This window comes from Podarcis gaigeae (assembly GCF_964106915.1).
Source record: "Podarcis gaigeae genome assembly, chromosome: 3".
NCBI classification, from domain to species: domain Eukaryota; kingdom Metazoa; phylum Chordata; class Lepidosauria; order Squamata; family Lacertidae; genus Podarcis; species Podarcis gaigeae.
Genome location: NC_139680.1, coordinates 61,879,053 through 61,902,250, shown reverse-complemented (window position 1 = coordinate 61,902,250; position 23,198 = coordinate 61,879,053). Strand labels below are relative to the sequence as shown.

At 42.7% G+C, this 23,198-nt stretch overlaps 1 protein-coding gene across 13 annotated transcripts in view; it reads right to left on the bottom strand.

The window, feature by feature from the left end:
- Window positions 1-23,198, bottom strand: part of LOC310841135 (uncharacterized protein) — a 98,743-nt gene that overhangs the window by 4,016 nt on the left and 71,529 nt on the right. For 8 of the 13 annotated variants that reach the window (XR_014562362.1, XR_014562363.1, XR_014562364.1 and 5 more), the window contains one exon: window positions 2,973-3,074. The exons of 2 other annotated variants lie outside the window; for them this stretch is intronic. Coding sequence is in view for 3 of the 11 variants with exons in the window: in XM_083731743.1 (XP_083587869.1) it covers window positions 3,031-3,074 (44 nt within the window). In the remaining 8 variants the exon portion in view is untranslated. Of the gene's footprint in view, window positions 1-2,930; window positions 3,075-7,895; window positions 8,096-23,198 lie in introns of those variants that run through there. 3 more of the 13 variants (XR_014562367.1, XM_083731742.1, XR_014562369.1) reach the window with 2 other exon arrangements.

The window sequence follows — 23,198 nt, the reverse complement described above, 5'->3', positions numbered from 1 at the left end:
TACTACTATTGTTCAGTAGTGGTTGAGACAGAGAAGGGGGAAGGGTAGGTGGCAAGGAGGTTGGCGTAGTGTGTGTGCACTGGCAGGAGCACCACATTGACTCCACTAACATGCCTGCACCACACCAAGGGCCCTGTTGCCTCATTCCTCCCACATCTCCACCCCACCAGTCAAGTCACTTCTGCTATGGTCATGGTATTGCTTCTGTGCTGCTGGCTGAGCATAGGAACCATGACTACATGATGCTGGTCTCAGCAACCACCCAGCACAAAAGGGATCAGCCTGCCCATTTCCTAGTGACAGAATATAAAGACTATGGATCTTGTAATTGCAAGATTACAACATAAAAGAGGCAACACCGGAAGAATGTAATATGACTAGCAGTTCCTTGCATACAAAGGAACCAAAACTCTAGAGTAAATATGCGGGGGAGCAAAGTACAGGATAAGCATGAAAAGCAATGATTATATTAAAAGGCTAGGAATGTACATACTATGAGACTGCATTGGTTACAAAGCAGATTAAACAAACGGAACAATGTTTAACAAAGCAAACGCTCACTCAAGTCAAATGGGAGAGAGAAGATAAACTGTATTTCTTTTTACACAAACCTAAAACTATACACTGGAAAATCTGTGTGTTCCTCCTCTCTTGTTGTTTTTCAGACCTGATGTGTCTATTTTAAATAATAATAAAACACAATCGCAGCAGCAACCTGTCTGGTGAGGATAGGCAAAGTGCTATTGGCGTTTATGGGCTCTTGTACCTTCAATTATACACTTCCTGTTTGCAGGTTCAGCCTATTATATTATATCCTTATTGGTGCAAACTGAAGATGACTTGCCCTTTAATAGACTCTATTAATTGTTCCATTGTTAGTTCATTTTCCCATTGCTAACTTTAACCATTAACACACACACACTTTCCACAAATCCCTCAGCCATATTTTATACATAAATATCACAACCCTCATTTGATAGTTGCTGCCTATGAATTTCTGAAATTTACAGAAAACAATCCTAGCTGCTCTATGACCACTCCATGCTGCCTAACCATCATCTTCTCAACACCCCTATCAACTGGTGAAAAGTGCCTGAGAACAACAATAGCCTTATCAACTCCTTATCTCCAAAGCTCTAAAGGTCCTGAGGCTTAGTGTGCTTCTGGTGCCAAAGACGAGCACTCTATGATCTGAAATAGAGGCAGGACATCCACAATCTCATTATCTGCCTCAGGAACACAACATGCCTGGTTGTAAACAGAACAGTAAATTCTTAACAAGTTAAACCAGTACAGAATTGGATGACTGGGAGTTAATAATGTGCACTTCAGGTTTACCGTCACACCAAAAGAGCACAGTATAGAACTGCTTGATCCAAAAGACTATAGCTACCAAAATAGGGGAAATTGCAAGAAATGTAAGAATTCAAGTTAAACTGAGCTTTGGCCAGCCTGGGGATTGCTGCTTTGCACTTGATTTGCTTCAAACTAAACATACTCTAAACCCCTTTTACTATCAGAGTACAACTGAGGCTATAATAATAGCAGACCCCTTTAAAAGGAGACTCTGTAACTGACCAGGCAGGAGAGTCTCCCAAACTGCCATGTCTCCTATGGCTTCAGACACCCTGATGTAAGTTCTACCGTAGAGGTGCAAGAATGACCACAAAAAGCTCTTGCCAGAACAACCCAGTAAACAAAATTAAGATACTCAGTAAAGATGTGAAAATCCTTTAATGCATCTTGCACCCAGCTACTCACCTTCTTGATCTTCTGCCTTAAATTATAAAGCTTCTCCTGAAGCAACCTAGAAATACGCCCCCACCCCACCCCCGCCTCTAGAGTCCAGCTCAATGCCAAGAAAGATCAATTTCATTACAGGACCTGCTGCCTTCTTTTGAGCAAAGTTTGAAACACTACTGAGGAGTCTCAACACTCTATGGTCTCCACCACTATAAAGGTAAAGGTAAAGGTACCCCTGCCCGTACGGGCCAGTCTTGACAGACTCTGGGGTTGTGCGCCCATCTCACTCAAGAGGCCAGGGGCCAGCGCTGTCCGGAGACACTTCCGGGTCACGTGGCCAGCGTGACAAAGCTGCATCTGGCGAGCCAGAACCGCACACGGAAATGCCGTTTACCTTCCCGCTGGTAAGCGGTCCCTATTTATCTACTTGCACCTGGAGGTGCTTTCGAACTGCTAGGTTGGCAGGCGCTGGGACCGAGCAGCAGGAGTGCACCCCGCCGCAGGGATTCGAACCGCCGACCTTTCGATCGGCAAGTCCTAGGCGCTGAGGCTTTAACCCACAGCGCCACCTGCGTCCACCACTATACCTTCGACATTATTCTAAGAACACACTAAATTTCTCAAAGGTAGAACATGAATTGAACAGCCAATTAAGAGCCTTTTGCCAAAACATTGTACATATTTTATTGTAAAACCCAGAAGGTCAAAGTTATCTGGATACAATGGCAAAACTCTTTGGGCCACTTTTATTTCATAGGATTGTTCCATACCATAGCTACTGTCCCCAGAACATATTTTAGAGAACATAGCTCTGGATCAATCATATCATTAATGGATGCTCCCATTTGGTTAAGATAGATGGTGAATGAGAGTTTTCTATGCCCCACCCCAAAATGTGAGATCTGCAGATAAAGGACTGGGATTGTTGGCTTTTGAGCATGGTGGGTCTTCTGCAACAGACCTTGGAGAGCTTCTGTCAGTCAAGCTCAGGATGAAACAATTTCATGTGTCCAGAACAGGCATTTAAAGAACCCACTGCAAACCTTTCTTTTGCTTCCTAATCTTCTCCCTCACAACCTGTCCCATAACTGTAAGTGGGTTCTTAGCCAGCATATAAACACACACATTATTTTATATGGTATACTGTCATAAAACTTGACTCCAGCCTTGAGTATTTTTCATCCTACCTTAATAGGATAATAACAAAAGCATACAGGCAAAACCTCCACCTTGTCCTTTTCTCCATGAAGAGCATCTCCACCAACTCCTGTTTCTTTGTTTCCTTGATCATCCTCTGAAATAAATGGAATTGTGCTGAGTCATTCCATCACCTGTAGGAAGAATGAAAATACTCAATCAGATTGTTACTTTCCCAGCACATCTGCTTGAGAACATTGAAGATAGTTAATCTAACAATGACTGCCATCACTTGTCAGCCCTGGGGTCCATGAATAGGCCTGGCTAGGGTCATTCACTCCAACCCAAACTCAATTTGTTTAATCTTCCAAAATATTGCCTGAGACCTAGATACCCAGCAAAGCATCTTCGCTTATAAAGACCTGCTTGTGTATTAAGAACCATGGGGGAGAGCCTCATAACTGATGCATGGCAATGCAAGAGAGGAGTTTCTCTGTAATGGCATCTTGATTATAGAATTCCCTCACTTCCCAGGTGCAGCTGCTACTGAGTCTTAAAAGCTTTTGGTGCCCACAGAAGGTGTCCTTTTTGGCCAAGCTTTTGCTGCATTGTTGCTTTATTTCACTGGTCACTTTCCTGCCATTAATGTGTAATGTTTTTGAATTTTAATATAACTCATTCTGGGACTACTTGAGCAACGAAGAGTGGGCAAGATATACTTTAAATGAATGAATGAATGAATAAAATAAATGAAGATTGGGGTTTAAAGAGACCCCGTGTTTCATTTGATCTGAGCCAATTGGGTCAGACAAAATCCCAGAATTTAGCCACTGTACTCTAAATATGCCATCACCCTTCTCTCCATTGCTCGCCTGTCTGGTACCACTGATACCTCTACTAGGCAAGATTTGCACTTGCTTGATATAATGATACTCAGTGGTTAGGCCAAAAGCCTCACATAACAAGAAGGAAAATCATCAGCCTCTTGCTGGCAGGTGGGATTCAGTAGGAAGGTGTCTACTCACATAGAAATAAACTTTGATTAACAGTAACCAGAACTTTCCTGGTTTGACTGTGAGGTGGAGAATGGGCAAAAGGGAAGAGTCATAAAATCCAAAATGCATTATTATTATTATTACTATTATTATTAACTCAGAATAAATGAATAGTAAATTGGAACAAAGACTTTTACGCTTCATATAGTGTTGGCCAAGACAACCACATTCTCATTTGCTGTATCCGTTATCATCTTTTCACACCTCATAAATGACAACATTATTTCCAGCTGAATGCACACATTGCTGAATATTCATCAAGTAATCAATAACTGCGTAACCCACCCCCAGTCCCCATTTTGTGTCAATTTGTTTCTGTGGAACATATGCAATTTCATGGAAAATATTTAAGCGAAGCCACATGGGAAGTTGTACAGAGGGGGAGAGGCTGATGCAGGGAAAGATACAGCCGCAACAGCGGTGGGGTTCTCTCCTGGTGCTGGCTTTCCCTGTGAGCCTTCTGATATCTTTGAAAGCACAAAAGGCCAGGGTAGCGCAAGATATAGAAAAGCAACAGAGAGATTTTTCAAGTACAACCCGACAGATAGCCCGAGTGCCCTTCCCTACTATCCAATTAAAATTTAACTTCTGATTCAGCATATCCAGTTTGGCAGGCCAAAGGCTAATATAAACTATACCAGCCTAAGATTCATACGTCAGATGTTGGTTTTGGTAAAGCAGCTGGAGAAGACAGAAGGCATCTAACACTAAAAAACAATATATATAAGAAATAATAATAATAATAATAATAAAATTGTCCAGTAGCACCTTAGAGACCAACTAAGTTTGTTCTTGGTATGAGCTTTCGTGTGCATGCACACTTCTTCAGATTCACACAAAAGCTCATACCAAGAACAAACTTAGTTGGTCGGGTGGCGCTGTGGTCTAAACCATTGAGCCTAGGGCTTGCCAATGAGAAGGTCAGTGGTTCAATTCCCCGCAACAGGGTGAGCTCCCATTTCTCGGACCCTGCTCCTGCCAACCTAGCAGTTCAAAAGCACATCAAAGTGCAAGTAGATAAATAGGTACCGCTCCAGCGGGAAGGTAAACGGCATTTCTGTGTGCTGCTCTGGTTCACCAGAAGCGGCTTAGTCATGCTGGCCACATGACCCAGAAGCTGTACACCGGCTCCCTCAACCAGTAAAGCGAGATGAGCACCGCGACCCCAGAGTCATCCGCGTCTGGACCTAACAGTCAGGGGTCCCTTTACCCTTTACTTTTTAAGGTGCTACTGGACTATCTATCTATCATCTGTCTATCTATCTATCTATATACTGCATCAGACCAACACAGCTACCTACCTGAAACTAAAAAAATAAGTTCCTCTAGCTTCAATGCACCTCCAGTAAGTGTGTTTATGATTGCAGCCCTAGATAACACTACACTGGCATTAGTTAACGTTACAAAACAAGGGAGTTCTGTGATACGATTCCCCATCACTTCACTGTTACATCTCTTGTATTTAAATGGCTGCATTCATACAAGACAGCAGCCTTATCCGTGCTTACCTGTACCCAATGAGACTTAACTTCTAACTAAATGGGCATAGGAGTGGGCTGCAAGTGAACATTCGGTGTAGCAGTGAATTGAATTGAGTCTTGAAATCCCGCTTCAGGGAAGATCGTGGAATTTGATTTGTGCTTCTGACATTTCCATGCACTGGCAAAGTGCACAACTGAAGGTCACCCTCAGGTGCAAATGCAGTGTAGAGGGTGCTCTGAAATGGACACAGGAACAAAAAATAGAGTCACTGAATCATTCCCCTGAGGAAACCAATGTAATAAATAGGATTCTCTGGTTTGACTTCAGTTGATTTGAACAGTCCCTGACGGCAGTAAATTGCTATAACCTGACACCTTGATAGCATTTTAATTTCCAAAGTGCTTTAAAATCCATAATCAGCCTGGACCAAAGAGAGAGATCTGTTTGTGGAATCAGGTCTCCAGCATGATCTGCAAGCTGCTGCACTATGATTTGGGGGTGGGGGCAGAATCTGCCAACATCTATGCCTTTGTTTTAAGGAACATAGCTTTATGATCCCTGTATCAGTTTGGTGGTATCAAGGGCTTCTAAAAGTTCATTTATTCTGCTGATATTGTCTGTTTAAAGGTCTGTATGCTAATGCACGTAGTTTACAATGTTATGCATCAAGAGACCCCTCTCAGTATTGTGCAAGGAACTAAGGAGTTTGTGGGTGTGCTTTGTGGTCTGTTAGTATGAGCTATAAAATGGGCAAATATGTTTCCCCTTGTAATTATTTATGAATCAGAAAATGAATCTCACAGTGGAAATGAGCTGATCAGATGTTAGGGTAGTCAAGAGGAAGAGAACGTTTCGACTCAGAGCCAGGCTGCACAAGACCTCATTTACCCAATTAGCAATTACTTGAATGACATTTAAAAAGGAAATAGTAAGTGTGGGATCTGAACTGGAAGGTCAGGGAGGGTGCTTTAACCCTTTGTCCCTCACTGCAGTCCCAATGCAGGTGTGCACCCCAAATCTGCAACTTGCATGGCAAGAAAAGTTTCCATTGGTGCAAATGGGAGCTTCCTTCCTATACAAATACCAGGTTGGGGGCTTTGACTCAGATCAAGACAGCAACAGGGACAAAGGGTTGAAGCCCTCCTGATCCGCTCCAAGTTCCCAAATCTGATAGCTGCTATTTGTTTTTTTAAAGCCATTCAAGCAATTGTTCATTTGGCCTTCAATATGGTTATTGCATTTCTCAATCCCTCCACCTCCCAAGTGATCAGAGCCTTGGAGTCTTCACTCAGAACCTCATCACAATGCTGGTATATTATGAGAGGAAAGGTAAGTTTGTGCATACACTTGCACACAAATGCCAAGTCCAAGTGCTTGTTGCCTGTTATTGCTGCCCTGCCTTAGGTTGTCTAAATGGGTTGAAAGAGGCTTCAGCTCCCCAATCCAGGTTGAACTCTGGGACTACAAGGACCCAGCCATCTGTTGTGCTCTCAGGTAGGCATAATGTATTCATTTTCCCAAGACCCCTTGGAAAGTCCAGAGGGAAAGTTTTCTTCTTCTCCAGTGGATAGTGGATCACTAATACTGGTAACTATTATTCTTTTTTGTTGTCGTAAATTTATTTATTCGGTTTTTCAGATTATAATTTTACAGTCATATCACAGACATAGATCATAAAAAGAAGATTCCAAGGAATCGCCTGGACTTCTATCCTCCCCTTTGTGGGTCCTATTATTAATCATTTCCTCGTGCATCTTTTATGATGATCTTTTACATCTCCATTATATCCAAAAATTCACCATTAAACTACAAGTGATATTCCAATCCTACTAATGATTTTAACTGTTTACAACGGTCTTTACAATTTTCCCCATTCTTTATTAAAATTTTGGTCTTCCTGATTTCTGATTCTTCTAGCCATTTTAGCCATTTCAGCATAGTCCATCAACTTCACCTGCCATTCTTCTCTGGTAGGGACTTTTATCTTCTTTCCTTCTCTGGGCCAATAACATCCGCGCAGCCATGGTCACATACCTAAAAAGTATTTTCTGCTCCCTTGGGATTTTGGTGCTTGGTAACTATTATTCTTTGTTTTAGAATGGAGGTACAACCTGGAACGATTTCTATATCTTCATGGTTTCTGTACTAAGGGACTGACTTTATAGAAAATGTACCAGTAAAAGCCACTCAGAATCCTGCCAAAAGCATATTTAGAATTCAGTCAATAAGTGAATGCTCAGATTAACAATATTCATGAATGATATTATTTATTTATCTAAAGCATTTCTTAATCCCTCTCTTTAGCCAAAAAGGCTCTCAGAGCAGTTTACGTAAGATTAATAAAATTATAACAATCATTTCCTACAGGCTTACAATCTAAGAAGCATGGCACAAAAGGAGGGGGGAAGATGAGGGAAGAGGAAAACAAGCAAATTCAGGTACTCATTCTTTTAAAGTTTCATAATTACATATACTGACCAGCTGGAACAGAAACAGTTCAGGGAGAGGAGGAGTCAAACTAAGCTTGGTCTCCCGAGAGTGGACCTCCTACTTTCTCTTCTCTCCTCGCAGCCTGATGGAATGGCTGCTGCCAGGGAAGAATTCAGAGAGAGAAGGGACCCCAAAGGAGCTGGTCTTTTAGCAGTGCTGGTAGAATGAGTCCTGCTTCCCAGCTTTCCTTCTACAGCAGCCAGATGGAATGGAACAGATGAGCAAAATATATAAAGAATAAGCAAGCACTATTAGAGTTATAATAGCAAAGAGATGGTGCTTTCTGTCCGTTATCCATTTGGTTACATTGTGTACGGAAGAAAACGAAACACAGAAAGAGTATATTTGCAGTTTTTCATTTTCAGTGACAGGAGACGAAGAAGAGACAGCTACCAGTTCTTGAGGGCAAAGTTTGAATTTTAGTCTGCACAATCTGGGTGTAATCCACTTCTGCTCACAGCCATGTGGGTGTGCTGCAAATTCCCACACGGTATATTTAATTTGGTCACGTAGCCCACTGACCTTGTTGCCAGTGCGGAAAACAACAGGGTTGTCAGTCATGCTTCAGGCAACCAGAGCAGTGTGATGATCCCCTTGCAATGCTTGCAATGCAACCTCAACACAAAGATGCACATCACCCAAGAGCAAATCAATGCTGTTCAAAGTTCATAAGCAAGTTCTGAATATCATATCGAACGTACAAATCATTAGTCATCATGTGCATTGTGTAGGAAGCAAGAGCATTGCAGAAGGCACTGAAAGCACAATTGCATTTCCCTCATGCCCGACAGCTTCCTTCAGAATGACTCTGCAAAAGGGGGGGGGCAGCATATTGAAAAAGTAAACAGTGTTTATTTTTACTGTGGTTTCCCCACTGCCAATCACACTTCCTTAGCCTCACCCGTCTCTTCTCAGTATCTAGACTAAAACAAAAACACATGATAATTACCGGACTTGCTTTGGTTTGAAGGAACAAAAAAGCCTCCACAGAACCTCAAAAACAAACACTTAATGCACACACTCTTTAAGCTTAAGCCTTGGGATACTGGTATGAACCGGAATCCTAGGGAAACAACATCTATCTAGGGGAGAGGCGGTGAAGCTGTGGCCTTCAGGCCAGATCTTGCCCACAGCGCCACTTCTCAGAGCCACAGGCCAGATCCAGCCCATTGCTGCAATCAGTCACTTCTTCTTAAAAGATACTATTGTATGACACCATTGCAAAGGGGGTCTTAAAGATTCAGAAAACAAGGAGCCCTCCTTTCTCTTTCCTGAGCTATATAACCTTCTTGTAATGCAGCCATGCTAGAGGTCAAAGGGGTGCTTTTCCACAGTAAGTGGAATGTTTTCTTCCCCATCTTAGTGCTGGGCTATGGAGAAAACCCACCTCTGCTGATCACCAGTAGGCTGTGAAAGGCAAGCATTATTGGGAAGGGGGAGGGGGCAAAGTGATCCACTGGCTTCGAAGGCCCCTCTCTTTCTCTGAGAGATCCCAGACTTGTCCACATCACTTGCATAATAACTTTTTCATCATTAAAACATATTGGAACAAAGGCAAAATAAAACTGCCCCCAACTTCCTGGATTGGCCAGCATGAACTGGCAAGAGTTTGGAAGTGGTGGGACATTCACTATTACAATCCTCCCCACTCACCTAATATTGGTCTGCTTACAGCAGTCACAACCATCTCAACTCAGAAGTAACTCCTACAGAATTCAACCAGCCTTACTCCCAAGTAAGTGGGGTTAGGATTGCAAACTTTGCTACAAATGTCACCCCACTGCTACCTCCAATTAAATACCTGGCATTTTTTTTTAGTACAGTGGTACCTCTGGTTAAGAATTTAATTCATTCTGGAGGTCCGTTCTTAACCTGAAACTGTTCTTAACCTGAGGTACCACTTTAGCTAATGGGGCCTCCCGCTGCCACCGCACTGCCACCACATGAATTCTGTTCTCATCCTGAAGCAAAGTTCTTAACCCAAGGTACTATTTCTGGATTAGTGGCGTCTATAACCTGAGGCATCTGTAACCTGAAGTGTCTGTAACCCTAGGTACCACTGTACATGTAGAATTCGTGATTCTCTCTATCTGACTGAAATATATTTTGCTTTGATGTTTGCTTTTGTGGTAGAGAGGCCAATTCATTTTTTATTTTTTTTGTAAAGCACCCAGGAGATTATTATTTTTTAGCACCAAAACATTCTATATTGGTCATATATGCCTGGATAGCTCAGTTGGATGCCTGGATAGCTCAGTTGGTTAGACCATGGTGCTGATAACACCAAGGTTGCAGGTTTGATCCCTGTATGGACCAGCTGCATATTCCTGCATTGCAGGGGGTTGGACTAGATGATCCTCAGGGTCCTTTCCAACTCTACAGTTCTATGATTCTATGATTTAATTCTCATAGCAAAGTTTTGTTACATTTACTTTGTAAATATTGTTTAGATGAAGGGAAGGAGAACTGTAACCCTCTAGATAGTGCTGAACTACTACTGACAGCCTCCCTGACCATTGGCCATGCTAGCTGTGGAGGATGAGAGCAGGACAACAGCTGGAGGGCAGCAGGTTCCCCATCCCTGGTTTAGATGGCCAAATAAGGTAGAGTAAGAGGAGGAAATCCAGGCCTAGGCCCTCCAGCCCAGAGGCATACCCAGTTGGTACCCGGTGCGAAAAATTTCTTGTCACCCCCCAACACACACAAAACAATTTTTTATTATTTTTTTGCCTGCAAAAACAGTTTTATGTTATTTCATATTTTCTTACAAAGGAATGTGGATTATGGGCTTCTGATAACAAGGAGGTGACTGTGGACAGGTATTTAAACCTACAGGATGGGTTGTGTTTTGGCTCCACTGAATTAAAATTTCAGCCTTCCCGACATATGAAAATGGCTAAGTAAACAGTTCTTTTCGTGGAGGAGGGTCAAGATATCAACTGATATGCATGAAATTTCAGATATAGCTATATAATCCCTAGTGTAGTAAGATAAGACCTTTGGAGCAGGCATTTTTTTAAAAAAAAGTTTTTTATGAACCGCCCTAGTAGGGCAGTAATTGTTCCTTTTTGACACCCCCCCTCCATGATGAAACCCGGGGCAGACTGCCCCCCCCCACCTCCCCTTCCTACGCCCCTGCTCCAGCCCTCTCCGTTTGTTCCTTGGGAGTCGCCCCATACAACACTTCTCACCATCCCTGCTCCACACCCTATCTGAGTTTTTTTGCCTAGCTGGAATGTGTCTTTGAAACAGGATAATGCCTTTTACTCTTTTGGATGCAGAATGAAGAGCGATAGATGAGGTGTGTAGGAACCTCTGGCTTTTACATGACTGGGATGTAACCTACTGTTCAAGAATAAGAGTCGCATCTATTGATCCGCCAATTTTTGCCTCTTGCCCTGTCCACCATTGGCATTTGATGCCAAGGAACGTTGCCCCTGGCAGGTAGTACTTGATCAAGGGAATGGGAACAGTGAGGTAGTAACTGTATGGGGAGAGGCTAGCAGAACAAAGTGGGTGGGTAAAAGCACCATTTAAAACTGCTTAAAGACCATGATAAATCAGCAAACTTTGAAAAGGATACATTTTAATAATAAAACAGATCTGACACATAATGTCATGAAATCTCAAAACTGGCATAGATCTCCTCAAAAATCGGTCCAACTTGTAAAACTCTCAGAATGTGGGGACTGAGGAAAACTGACTCAGGGAACAGGAGTTGTTGAGCAATATAATATTGCACAATATTTTTTTAAAAAGAACAGCTGAAATTAGCAGACAGCCATATTAAATTCTTCATCTCGTAAAACAAACCTTTTGAAAGAGCCCTTATCACTGCATGACAAACACTAGCTGATGAATGAAAGCAATCATTCACTGTTCATTTTAGAAGATTGGTATCTGTTTTGCCGTCTGCTAAACTTTGTCCTGAGGCTCAACTCAACTGTTTCTCGATCAAAAGTGAACAGAAGATTCAGAAGTGAACTATCCAGCAACTGGCATTTTCGTTTTGTGTTTCCTGGTTGAATGTGACACTGTACAACAATCGCCTTGACAACAGGAGTGACAAAGTGTTTACTCATGGGCGTGTTTTGACCTGCCAATCCTCTCCCAGCGACCCACAAAAACCTCCCCCCAGCTCAATAGTCCAATGGTGGTGGCAGCACAGCTACTGAGAACATTTAGTCAAACTTAGCCAGCCATGTAATTTTATTATGTACTTTTTCAAAAAAAAAAAAAAAACCCTGCTGGTTTTTATGAATAATGTTGAAAATTGTATTGTGTCTACTACTTCTAATGTCTCCTTTTAGTGCTGTTTTTTAATGAATACAGTAGTACCTTGGATCCCGAACACCTTGCGAATCCAACGTTTTGGCTCCCGAACACTGCAAACCCTGAAGTGAGTGTTCCGATTTGCAAACATTCTTTGAAAGCCGAATGTCCGACAGGGCTTCCACGGCTTCTGATTGGCTGCAGGAGCTTCTGGCAGCCAATAAGAAACCATGCCTTGGTTTCTGAACATTTTGGAAGTCAAACAGACTTCCGGAAAGGATTCCGTTTGACTTCCAAGGTACCACTAAAGGTAAAGGGACCCACGACCGTTAGATCCAGTCATGGCCGACTCTGGGGTTGCGGTGCTCATCTCACTTTATTGTCCGAGGGAGCCGGCGTACAGCTTCCGGGTCATGTGGCCAGCATGACTAAGCCACTTCTGACGAACCAGAGCAGCGCACGGAAACGCCGTTTACCTTCCCGCCAGAGTGGTACCTATTTATCTACTTGCACTTTGACATGCTTTTGAACTACTAGGTTGGCAGGAAGGTACCACTGGACTTTGTATTAATTTATGTCAAGTGTTTAGCGTTTTTAAACATTAAGCAGTATACAAATATTTATATTTAAATCAAATAAATTTCAGAATGTGTACAGAGTCCAGGAAAGACAAAGCAATCTCTTCCCATCATGACACTGGGTTGGGCAGAGAGGTTTAAAACCCTTTTGAAAAACGTTCTTTAAAAGTAGTGGTAAAGTAAGGGCCCCCCAATCAGGCTTCAACTTAAATATTTCAAATTGCAGCCAGTAATTTTGCAAATCTTAAAAAATTAATATGTGATCTGACTTGCATTTCTGATGTCAAGTAAGATTCCACATTAATTTTCAATAAAGCTACAGTTCTCCTGCTATGGGATTAAGTTCTTCTATTTCATCTCTTGTGACGACCACAGAATTAATTTTTTTTCTTTCAAAAAGACAGCACATAAGGGATGGTATCATAGTACTTATGCCTTAATATTACACACACACACACACACACACACACACACACACACACACCCCTATTTAATATGTACTGGCCAAAAAAAGTTCTAATACAACTTTCCCTAATTAATACCCCCTTTTCATAGGTCTCTCATATACCATTATATCTTGCTAGACTCCTTGGTACGCCTTTACATTTCTGGAGTCAAGTAAGGCCACCATTCGCCTTAAATTATTGATGGGTCCATACTTTTCTTTTTCAAGTAAAGTTTACGCAACATGAGGGGTCAGATCAGATGTAATTAAGGTAGACATTAGAAAATTCAAGACATGATTTGAGCCATGGATGGGGAACTATTTTTCAGGCTGGTGGACCCATTCCCTTCTGGGCAACTTTCCAGGTCACATGCTAGTGGTGGGCAGGGCCAGAGGCAAAAGTAGGCTATGAAGCAACAAATGTAGGTTTTACCTTTGTGCAGGAGGTTAGTTTTTACCCACAAACCTTTCTGTCTTCCATCCAGGCCAGCTAAAGGCAATATCAGACTTCAAAGCTGAGGGGCAATTGACCATTACTAGTAATTATTGGCAATCACTAAAACCCCTTGGTCTTTTTCAGTAAAACAGGTAGATGCAACAGGCAGGAGACAATGAGTTGATCTGGTTTATTGTATCCTTGTTATTACTTATGGTAGGAACATAATGATTAACATCCAGCAATTTTCAGGAGATTAAAGCAAAAAAAATAAAAAAGCCTATAAGTAATCTACTTGTCAACAACACAAGCATGGATGTCATGTGTCATGGAAGACTCTGATTGAAATTATGTTTGAGGTTTCAGAATTTCAAAGTTATGGAAACTGCAAAAGTACAGGCCATCGTAGCAAAACAAATGGGCAGTCGGGTGCTCTTGGTATATCTCCATTACAGTCTGTTAAATCCGCTGTCTGTCTGATTGAAAGTGACAGTGGTGGCTGTTCCCTAACTGCCACCAGCATTGTCATTGACACACTTATCTGTCAGTCATATGTGAAGAAAAGAGGAAAAATATTGAAATGGAGAGTAGACATTTCCTCATGCCTCGAATCATGGAAGTGTGGATAAGAGATGTTTATCTGCCAAGAGAAATTTGAAGCTTTATCCGCTGCCTTTACATCAACAACATTTTGCAGGTATTAAAGCAGACATCCAGGGCACAGTCTTTTGCCCATGAGTCCTCTCGGTCTCTTTCTAGCACAAAAGCTTCCTGCCATCAACCTCTCATCCCCACTGGCACTCCTCCTTCCAGAGGAGCAGATATGTGGGCCTGGTGGTGCACAAGGACAGGACCTTTAAAATATTTTAAGCAACTAAACAATGACACATTCGATGACGGAAAGAAAAAAGTATACACTGAGACAAAAAGGCAAGCGGCTGGTTTAGAGCCGGAAACAGAGGTCGTGAACTCCGTCCTGAATTCTTATGGTGACTTTAGCCAGTTCCCTCAGCCTAATCCCATGAGTGAAAAAATGTGAATACAGTGGTACCTTGGCTCTTGAACTTAATCCGTTCTGGGAATCCATTTGACTCCTGAAACCATTAAAAAGCCAAGGCGCAGACGTTTGGCTTCTGAAAAACGTTCGCAAACCGGAACACTTACTTCCGGGTTTGTGGCATTTGGGAGCCAATTTGTTCGGGAGCCAAGCCGTTTGAGAAACAAGGTACCACTGTAAATACCTTACAAATTGTTCTAAGATGGAAGTGATAATATATTCAAACACTCCACAGAGCTAATTTTTTGTTATCAGAGAAACAAAGGTGGGAAGGATAGGGTGGTGAGTACGTAAGAACATAGGAAATCAGGCCAATAGCCCATCTAGTCTAACATCCTGTTGTCACAGTGGCCACCCAGATGCCTAGGGGAAACCAGCAAGCAGGACCCAAGCACAAGAACATTCTCCTGGAGTTTCAAGCAACTGGTATTCAGAAGCATTACGGTCTCCGACTGTAGGGGTAGTGCAGAGCCATCGTGGCTAGTAGCCATTGATAGCCTTATCCTCCATGAGTTTGGCTGTTTCTAAGTCATTCAAGTTGGTGGTCATCACTGCCTCCTGTGGGAGCAAGTTCCATATATGTGCTGAGTGAAGAACTAATAATAATAATAATAATAATAATAATAATAATAATAATAATTTATTTGTACCCCGCCCATCTGGCTGGGCTTCCCCAGCCACTCTGGGCGGCTTCCAAAAATAAATAAATCCTCTAATACATCAAACGTTAAAAGCTTCCCTAAACAGGGCTGCCTTCAGATGTCTTCTAAAAGTCTGGTAGTTGTTGTTCTCTTTGACATCTGGTGGGAGGGCGTTCCACAGGGCGGGTGCCACTACCGAGAAGGCCCTCTGCCTGGTTCCCTGTAACTTGGCTTCTCACAGTGAGGGAACCACCAGAAGGCCCTCGGCATTGGATCTCAGTGTCCGGGCAGAACGAGGGGGTGCAGACGCTCCTTCAGGTATACTGAACTACTTTCATTTATCTGTCCTGTATCTTCAAACTTTCCATTTCATTGGATGCACATGAGTTCTAGTGTTATGAGAAAAGGGGGGAATCTACACGCATGTAAAAAAAACATGGTGAAAATGCTTTTTGTAAAAAAAAAAAAGTTTTGAAAAATACATTGAATTTGGCATAGCTCACTGTCGCTATCTAGTGTCGCATTTGTATATTGCACTTTACAACACATTTAAAACTTTTTATTTGCAACTGTATATCTGAGTCCCCGGGGAGAAAAATCTTTCTTTGTCCATTTTCTCCACGCCATGCACAATTTTATAAATTTCTAGCATGTCACCTCAGTCATCTTTTCACTAAAAAGTCCCAAATGCTGCAACACTAAGAGACGTTCGGCAGTGGAACAGACTCCCACAAGAGGTGGAGGAGCTTCCTTGGAGGTTTTAAAGCAGAGGTTGGGTGGTCATCTGTCATGGATGCTTTACCCTGAATTGCAGGGGGTTGAACTAGATGACTCTTGGGTCCCTTCCAGCTTTAATATTCTATGATTCCTTATAGCGAGTTCCTCTGTGCCCTTAATCATTTTGGTTGTCTTTTTCTGAGAATATTTTTTAGTGTCAGCTGGCCATCAAGTGAGCTAGAATACTAGATTCACAAAAGTGCTGCTTGGGACCAATATTGTTGCAATCAAAGGTCTCCAGAAAAAACATCCCATTTGCCTTTTTTACTTGTTTAAGATTCTCTTTCATATGGATGTCACACATGAGATGGCAATGCTAGCCAGTCTTTGACCCCAGGCTACAAACTTAAACCTGAGATTAACCCCCATTGAACCCAGGGGTATTTACCACTCAGTGGCTATGAATTTGATTGTGCTGCCACCAGTATTAAGTGGAGACCCAGATTTCCAAGCCTACAAAAACTTACAAACGAAGGCCACACATCAAATGTGAGGTCCTTTTTTCTTCATTTGTGATGCTTCTCTCCGAAATGCAGTATAGACTAAATAAACAAAGCATTTGGGAACTGTTTCTAGTACCAGTTTCACGAATACAGCCTCTTAAACAATGCTCTCAGATTCCAATTTCAAAGTGAAAAAACAATGGGTCATAATTCCTTAATCCATGGGCCTCACTTAAACACTTGGCAAGGTGTGTGAAGAGACTTTGTGTGATAATGACACTTCCTAACAAGGACCAAATTGGCAACAGTCAACTGGGGCTCTCTATACACCAGCAGCGTGCTGGTGAGAGAAAATGCCAGGCTTTTCAGCATCTTTCAGTAAGTCGTTCACTCCCTCAAAAGCCCATTTTTCTCACTGAAAGGATTTACTGGAGAATATTCAGCTCAACTCTAGTAATAATCTGTTTCACAGACATAAGACTGTTATATGACTTTTGGGGGGTGTGGATTCCTGGATAGCTACCAAGCTATTAAAGATTTGCCCTTGATCAAGGGTGGCTGGCTTTTGTTCCAATTTGATTCACTTTGTTTGTTTTTAGAAGAGGGGTGGGGATGCAGTAAGGTTTGTTAAAACATATTGCCTCCCCCCGGCTCATAAAAAAATATGCCAAGTCAGAAAGAAACTGTAAAATTGTCTCAGAATTACACCATTTGCTTTAGAATTATTGGTGCTGAAAAGCAAATGGCTGAAAAACCACACTTGCTGAAACTCCAAACCAAATTCCAGAGCAATTTGTTTTTTAAAAAAATCTCTCCATGACAATTAAACTGCAATCCATTTTTATTTCTCCCTTTCGACTGTATATTGCCAAGACAAATAAAATCAATAGGACAAAGAGGTAAATTGTACAAATATAATAATTTTGGTTTTTAAAAATAAACTATCTTTAAGTAACCTCTTTCATTATAAGATCTACATGAGCTGTATGACTGATTTATGTTGACTGTCTCCAGTTCTGTAAAATGGATAAGCGTTTTTAGACATATATTTCAATTGGCGCATAGAAGGAATAGGAGAAAAGGAAGATTCCTTACCATTCTAACTGGTTACACTCTGGTCTATCCAATCCACTGCTATCTGCTCTGTTGACTCTTCCTGGAAGTGGATCTCCATGGTCTGAAACAGATCTGTCACATCGACTGCTAGCTGACCCTTTTACTTGGTGATATCAGGGATTGAACATGGGACACGGAGGTATGTATTCAGTCATTGACCTATGGCCCCCTTCCAAAGGAATAATCGTCTTTCTTGGTAGATCTCACCAAGCTAGAGTAGGGGTAGCCAATACAGTGCCCTCCAGATGTTTTTGGACTCCAATTTCCATCATCCCTGACTGTTGGCCATGCTGGCTGGGGTTGATTGTAATATTTTATGCCACTTTTACAAAATTCCTATTAATATCCTTACAAAAGCAATGGCATATTAAGAAAAAACAAACTATTCAATAATTAGTTCAATACAAATTCATAATAATTCATTGGATATGGCTGCTGAGCACCAGCCCAGTGCCAGTTGACATAATCCATTCTGACAAACGGATTTGTCATCCCTGACATCGGCCAGTTAAATAATGTCCTCAACCTCATGACTAGTCCCACTGGTATATACAGTCCCCAGGGCAAATGCTGGCAACCCAACAGGTCAAGAAACATGGTCCATGTTCAATACAGCAAGCCAAGTCCAAAGTCCAACAGTCAGGCCAGGTTCCCGCCTCTGCTGCCAATCCAGGATTAGGGGAACTGGAGTTCAGTCCCAAAAGCACAGTCCCGTGGAGCTCCTAGGACATCCAAGCCGTGGTCCATCAACATGGGAAAGTTGAGCAGACAAAACACTGCAGTTCTGCTTCCCCTTTATGTGATCCTTACCTGTCCTGAGCCCAATCCAGTTGACAAATCACACACCTCCTCCCTTAACTAATGAGCCCCACCTGGCCAGCTAGTGAGCTGGGCTGCGTGCCTTGCCTGCCTCAGCCTCCTAGAGCGTACCTCCCACTGCTCCCTACACCTCAGAGCCCACTGGGTTCATGGAGACGGGGGCCCCTCTGGCTCTGGTGATGGGTCCTGCTGTCTGGTTCCTGTGCACTGACCCCCATCCCCTCACTGACCTCTGTTGCTCTGTGAGTACTTTCTATGCCTCCAACCTCTACTTCTCCATCCCCAGCTTGCCTCAATGTGTACCAGTTGTGGCTAATCCCCTCACCGGGATCCTCCTCTTCTGTTGTCTTTCTGTTGTCTTAGTTTATGATAACTAAGAAGGCAGTTCTTAGGCTAGGTAAAACACAAGTAGCTTTATTTGTGGAGATGAAAACTAAAACAACATTAAAGCCAGTAGGCAGGGCATCTTTGCTGACCTGCCTTCTGAACACCAATTTTTGCTGCCTGTTTCTGAGAAGGAGGGGCCATGAGGAGATCAGCATGGTGCAAGCATACTGTAGGTGTGGCTGCAGGTGCATCAGACTGGCATCAGACTGGCACTGAGCTCCCTAAGCGTTGTCCCATCTCCTGCCAGGAACTGGCAGCTATGGTACTCAGTGTTCAGAAGGCAGGTAAGCAACATTGTCCTACCTGCACCCTCCACTATTGGTTAATTCCTCTGGCTGTGGTGCTGTTGCAAAGTGTAGTGGGGAGATTGAGTCTTATTAAAGCAGTGGGTGATTATGTTTCAAAGATTAGGCAAATTCATGGAGGATAAGGTTATCAGTGGCTGCTAGCCAGAATGACTATGTTCCACCTCCACTGTCTCTGAATACCAGTTGCTGGAAATCACAAGTGGAGATGGTTCTGTTGCATTCAGGTCCTGCTTTCAGTTGTCACACTTTGGAAGAGAGATATGTTGCAAATATGAATATACAATCCTGACATGGTTGGCCAGTGTACATTACCCAAGCAAAAGCAATTAGAGCAATTTATCAGTCTTGATCAGTGCACATGGCGTCCATTATCATTTTTTCAAAATCAATCACAGGCTAGAGTTTGGATCCTTCTCCTTTGGACAGATGTGACTCTGCCACATTCACTGGCATGTGCCTTGGAAACTTTCCCACTTGGCTATCACAAGTGGGACATTAATATGGATTAGTTTGCAACTCCAGCACAGAGTAACAAATCTATGCTTCAGTTTATATGCTCTTAGTCACCCAGTTACTGGATATTTGGAGACAGTTTTTATCGTCAAGAAATCAGTGGCTGAGATCACAGGAAAACATGGTCAGTCATCTTGAAAGAATTCATTCCCCCCCACCCCCCAAAAAGATGTATAGCATATACATCTTCCTGATACCTTCTTTTTTGAACTACTGGCACTTTTCCTTACTCATTATTTCATACATCTTACTGTCAGACTGTGTGATATTTTGTTTTGTTTTCTCCAACTGTTATGGAGTGTCCAGCTCTTAGAAAAGAAACCTGCTGCAATTCCTAATGTTGTGATGCAACACATTTTTAAAATCAGTGGCAAGGTTTGACATAGCAGAATATACAACCCCATTCCCTCATAGAGCACACCTAGGAGAGTTACGGCCTTGGGCACTTGAGTATGACGTCATCTATGTGTACCACTGGGCCACAAGCCAACCAAGATTAGAAATTGTGGTCAGGGGCACAGAGTAGAAATGAGAAGGAGTAAACAGAGTGGCTCTGTAATTGAAGAATGTCTGGGACGGGCTTGGAACAAAAAGCAAAGCTCCTAATATGGAGCAGTCTTTGGAATTCAGGGGAGCATCTTCAGTCCTCATTCTTGATCACCCAACCATTTCCAGACTCTTGTCCAACCAGCTTACTTTTTACTTTTCATTCTTGGTATACCATATAGTATATATATTTCTTATGTAGTTTTTACATTGTTGTTCACCACTTCAATACATTTTGTGGGAAGTGGCATAGAACTCTTTAGATTGGCGGTTCTCAACCTGTGGGTCCCCAGATGTTGTTGGACTACAACTCCCATCATCCCTGAGCTCTGGCCTTGCTAGCTAGGGGTGATGGGAGTTGTAGTTCAACAACATCTGGGGACCCACAGTTTGAGAAAGGCTGCTTTAGATGAAATTAATAAATTCAGCCTTCAGCCACACCACCCTGAAAGCGCCCGATCCTGCCCAATCTTGGAAGTTAAACAGGGTCGGGCCTGGTTAGTACTTGGATGGGAGATAAAATTAAATAAATTCCAATTCACTGGCCACAGTTCACAGTGGAACACATGCCACATTGGTGTAGCATCTTACTAACACAACTGCAATCTTGGTACGGAAGCCCAGACACCCCCTGATTTCTGTACCCCTAATTCAGTGTCATGGTCCCTAACCAGGAGCATGTGAGGTGGCCACAAGAAAGCTAAGAGCTTGTTACCTTTGGCCATGTTCTTATGCTCAACGTTGGGAACTTGCTCTGTGAAGGCTGTACACCTGTACTGTGTTGGTCCCTGCTGGCTAAGAGGACAAGCCAGGTGATCAGCACAGCCTGAACTACCCTACATGAATCCGATGCACTGAAACCGTAGACGCCCTGCTTTCACAGAGCTCTGTGTGGTAGAAATTGAGCTGCTAGATCAGGGCAACTGTTTAGAATGTGATTATTCCAGCACCAGCCTCATTCAAAGCCTGACATGATTGTTTCAGAAATTCCTAAAGCCGCCTCTCATTACGGAGCAGCAAGACATGATTTGGAGCCTCCAGAAGTGGTGCAATTTTCAGCTCACTTCATCCTGGGCTTAAGTGGTGATGGACAGTGAGCTCGGGAGCTTAGAAAAGGAGAGGAGAGCTTGTTTGCTTAGGCTGAATCTCCAGGGTACAGCTCACTGCTGTTCTAATGTAAATGTTTATGAGGGGTGTAATAAAATATTAAACGGCATGAATAATTGATATTTACTTTATAGCAATTCACACTCTTGCTTGTTTGAATAAAATCCATTATTTACAATATTCTACTTAACTAGGAGTTATTTCTCTCTTTGTTCATACCATTTGCTAATTACTTGTTCCTCCGACACGTTTCCCATTGCTGGATTGAGTCAGTTGTTTTATGTCAATGTTTAACAGCTTAGTATCAATATTTTAGATACAGAATGCTACCCTGAAGAGGAGCAGGAGGACTCCACAAATTGGCTCTTTTGCCTGGACAATTTTTTTTTCATTTCTCTCTTCTCCATCGTTTGATGAATCTAACTGTTGTAGTTTTTAAATTAAAAATAGTTGAATAAGGCAAAATGTCCACAGATGACTGACTAAGCATGTTTTTATTTATGGTATTAATTTGTGCTATTACGAAATGAACCAAGGGCGAAAGGCTGGTATTCAAAATCTCCCGCCCCGCACCCCCAAAAAACACACCACACAAACACAAGAAGAAAGCAGAAATGTAATATATAATTGGTTGACTTTTAGCATCTAGACAGTGTGCAACCATTTTACAATGTTAAGACCCATCTGCACACTCCTGGCATGGTGCTATATTGGCCTGGTTCACATATCATGGTAAGCCCAACTATGGTTTAATGGGGCTGTGTGAAAAGTAGGGCTCCTGAAAAGTTCAGCAAAGAATAAATCTTGGCTACCGATATTAGCAGGGACGCGGGTGGCATTGTGGGTTAAACCACTGTGCCGCTTGGGCTTGCTGATTGGAAGGTCAGTGGTTCAAATCCCCGCGATGGGGTGAGCTCCCATTGCTCGGTCCCTGCTCCTGCCAACCTAGCAGTTCGAAAGCACGTAGGTACCGCTCCAGCGGGAAGGTAAATGGCGTTTCCATGCGCTGCTCTGTTCGCAGCTGGACTTAACTGTCAGGGGTCCTTTACCTTTACCTTTTACCAATAGTAGCTAAGGACAGATCTTTAAAATGATCCTAACACACTACACCAAACCTTGACTTGGCTACCACACCACAGTGAGCTAAAAGGACCAGAGAGAAGCAAAGCAGCTGCAACCCTCATCAGGAGCTAGCACCTTCTTGTTAAGCAACGGCTTGGATTGGCATTATATGTGAACATGGCTACTGGCGCTGCTTCAGCAAGATGGAGGGAACATGGCATCTGTAGAAAGGAGACATTGCACACACCCATCTGCCCAAGGACCATTGTCTCCTTTGCAATAATTGTTAGTTACAGTTCTTGAATGCATTTTTCTAAAACACGGGCACAAATCTTTTTACTAATAAAGAAACCAAATCCAACTTAAGCTGAGGTCCGTTGATTTCAGTGGGTCTACTCTGTATATGACCAATGTTGGCTACGATCCAACATCAATAGAAAGACTGTTATATAAAATGCCTTTTGGTCCCAGACTGGTGCACCAGGCAGCTCAAAATGCTTTAAAAAAACCACACAATGCAATTTTTAAAATAGGACCACACCGTGGTTAAAGGTAAAGGGACCCCTGACCATTAGGTCCAGTCGTGACCGACTCTGGGGTTGCGGTGCTCACCTCGCTTTATTGGCTGAGGGAGCCGACGTACAGCTTCCGGGTCATGTGGCCAGCATGACTAAGCTGCTTATGGTACCTATTTATCTACTTGCACTTTGACGTGCTTTCGAACTGCTAGGTTGGCAGGAGCTGGGACCGAACAATGGGAGCTCACCCCGTTGCAGGGATTCAA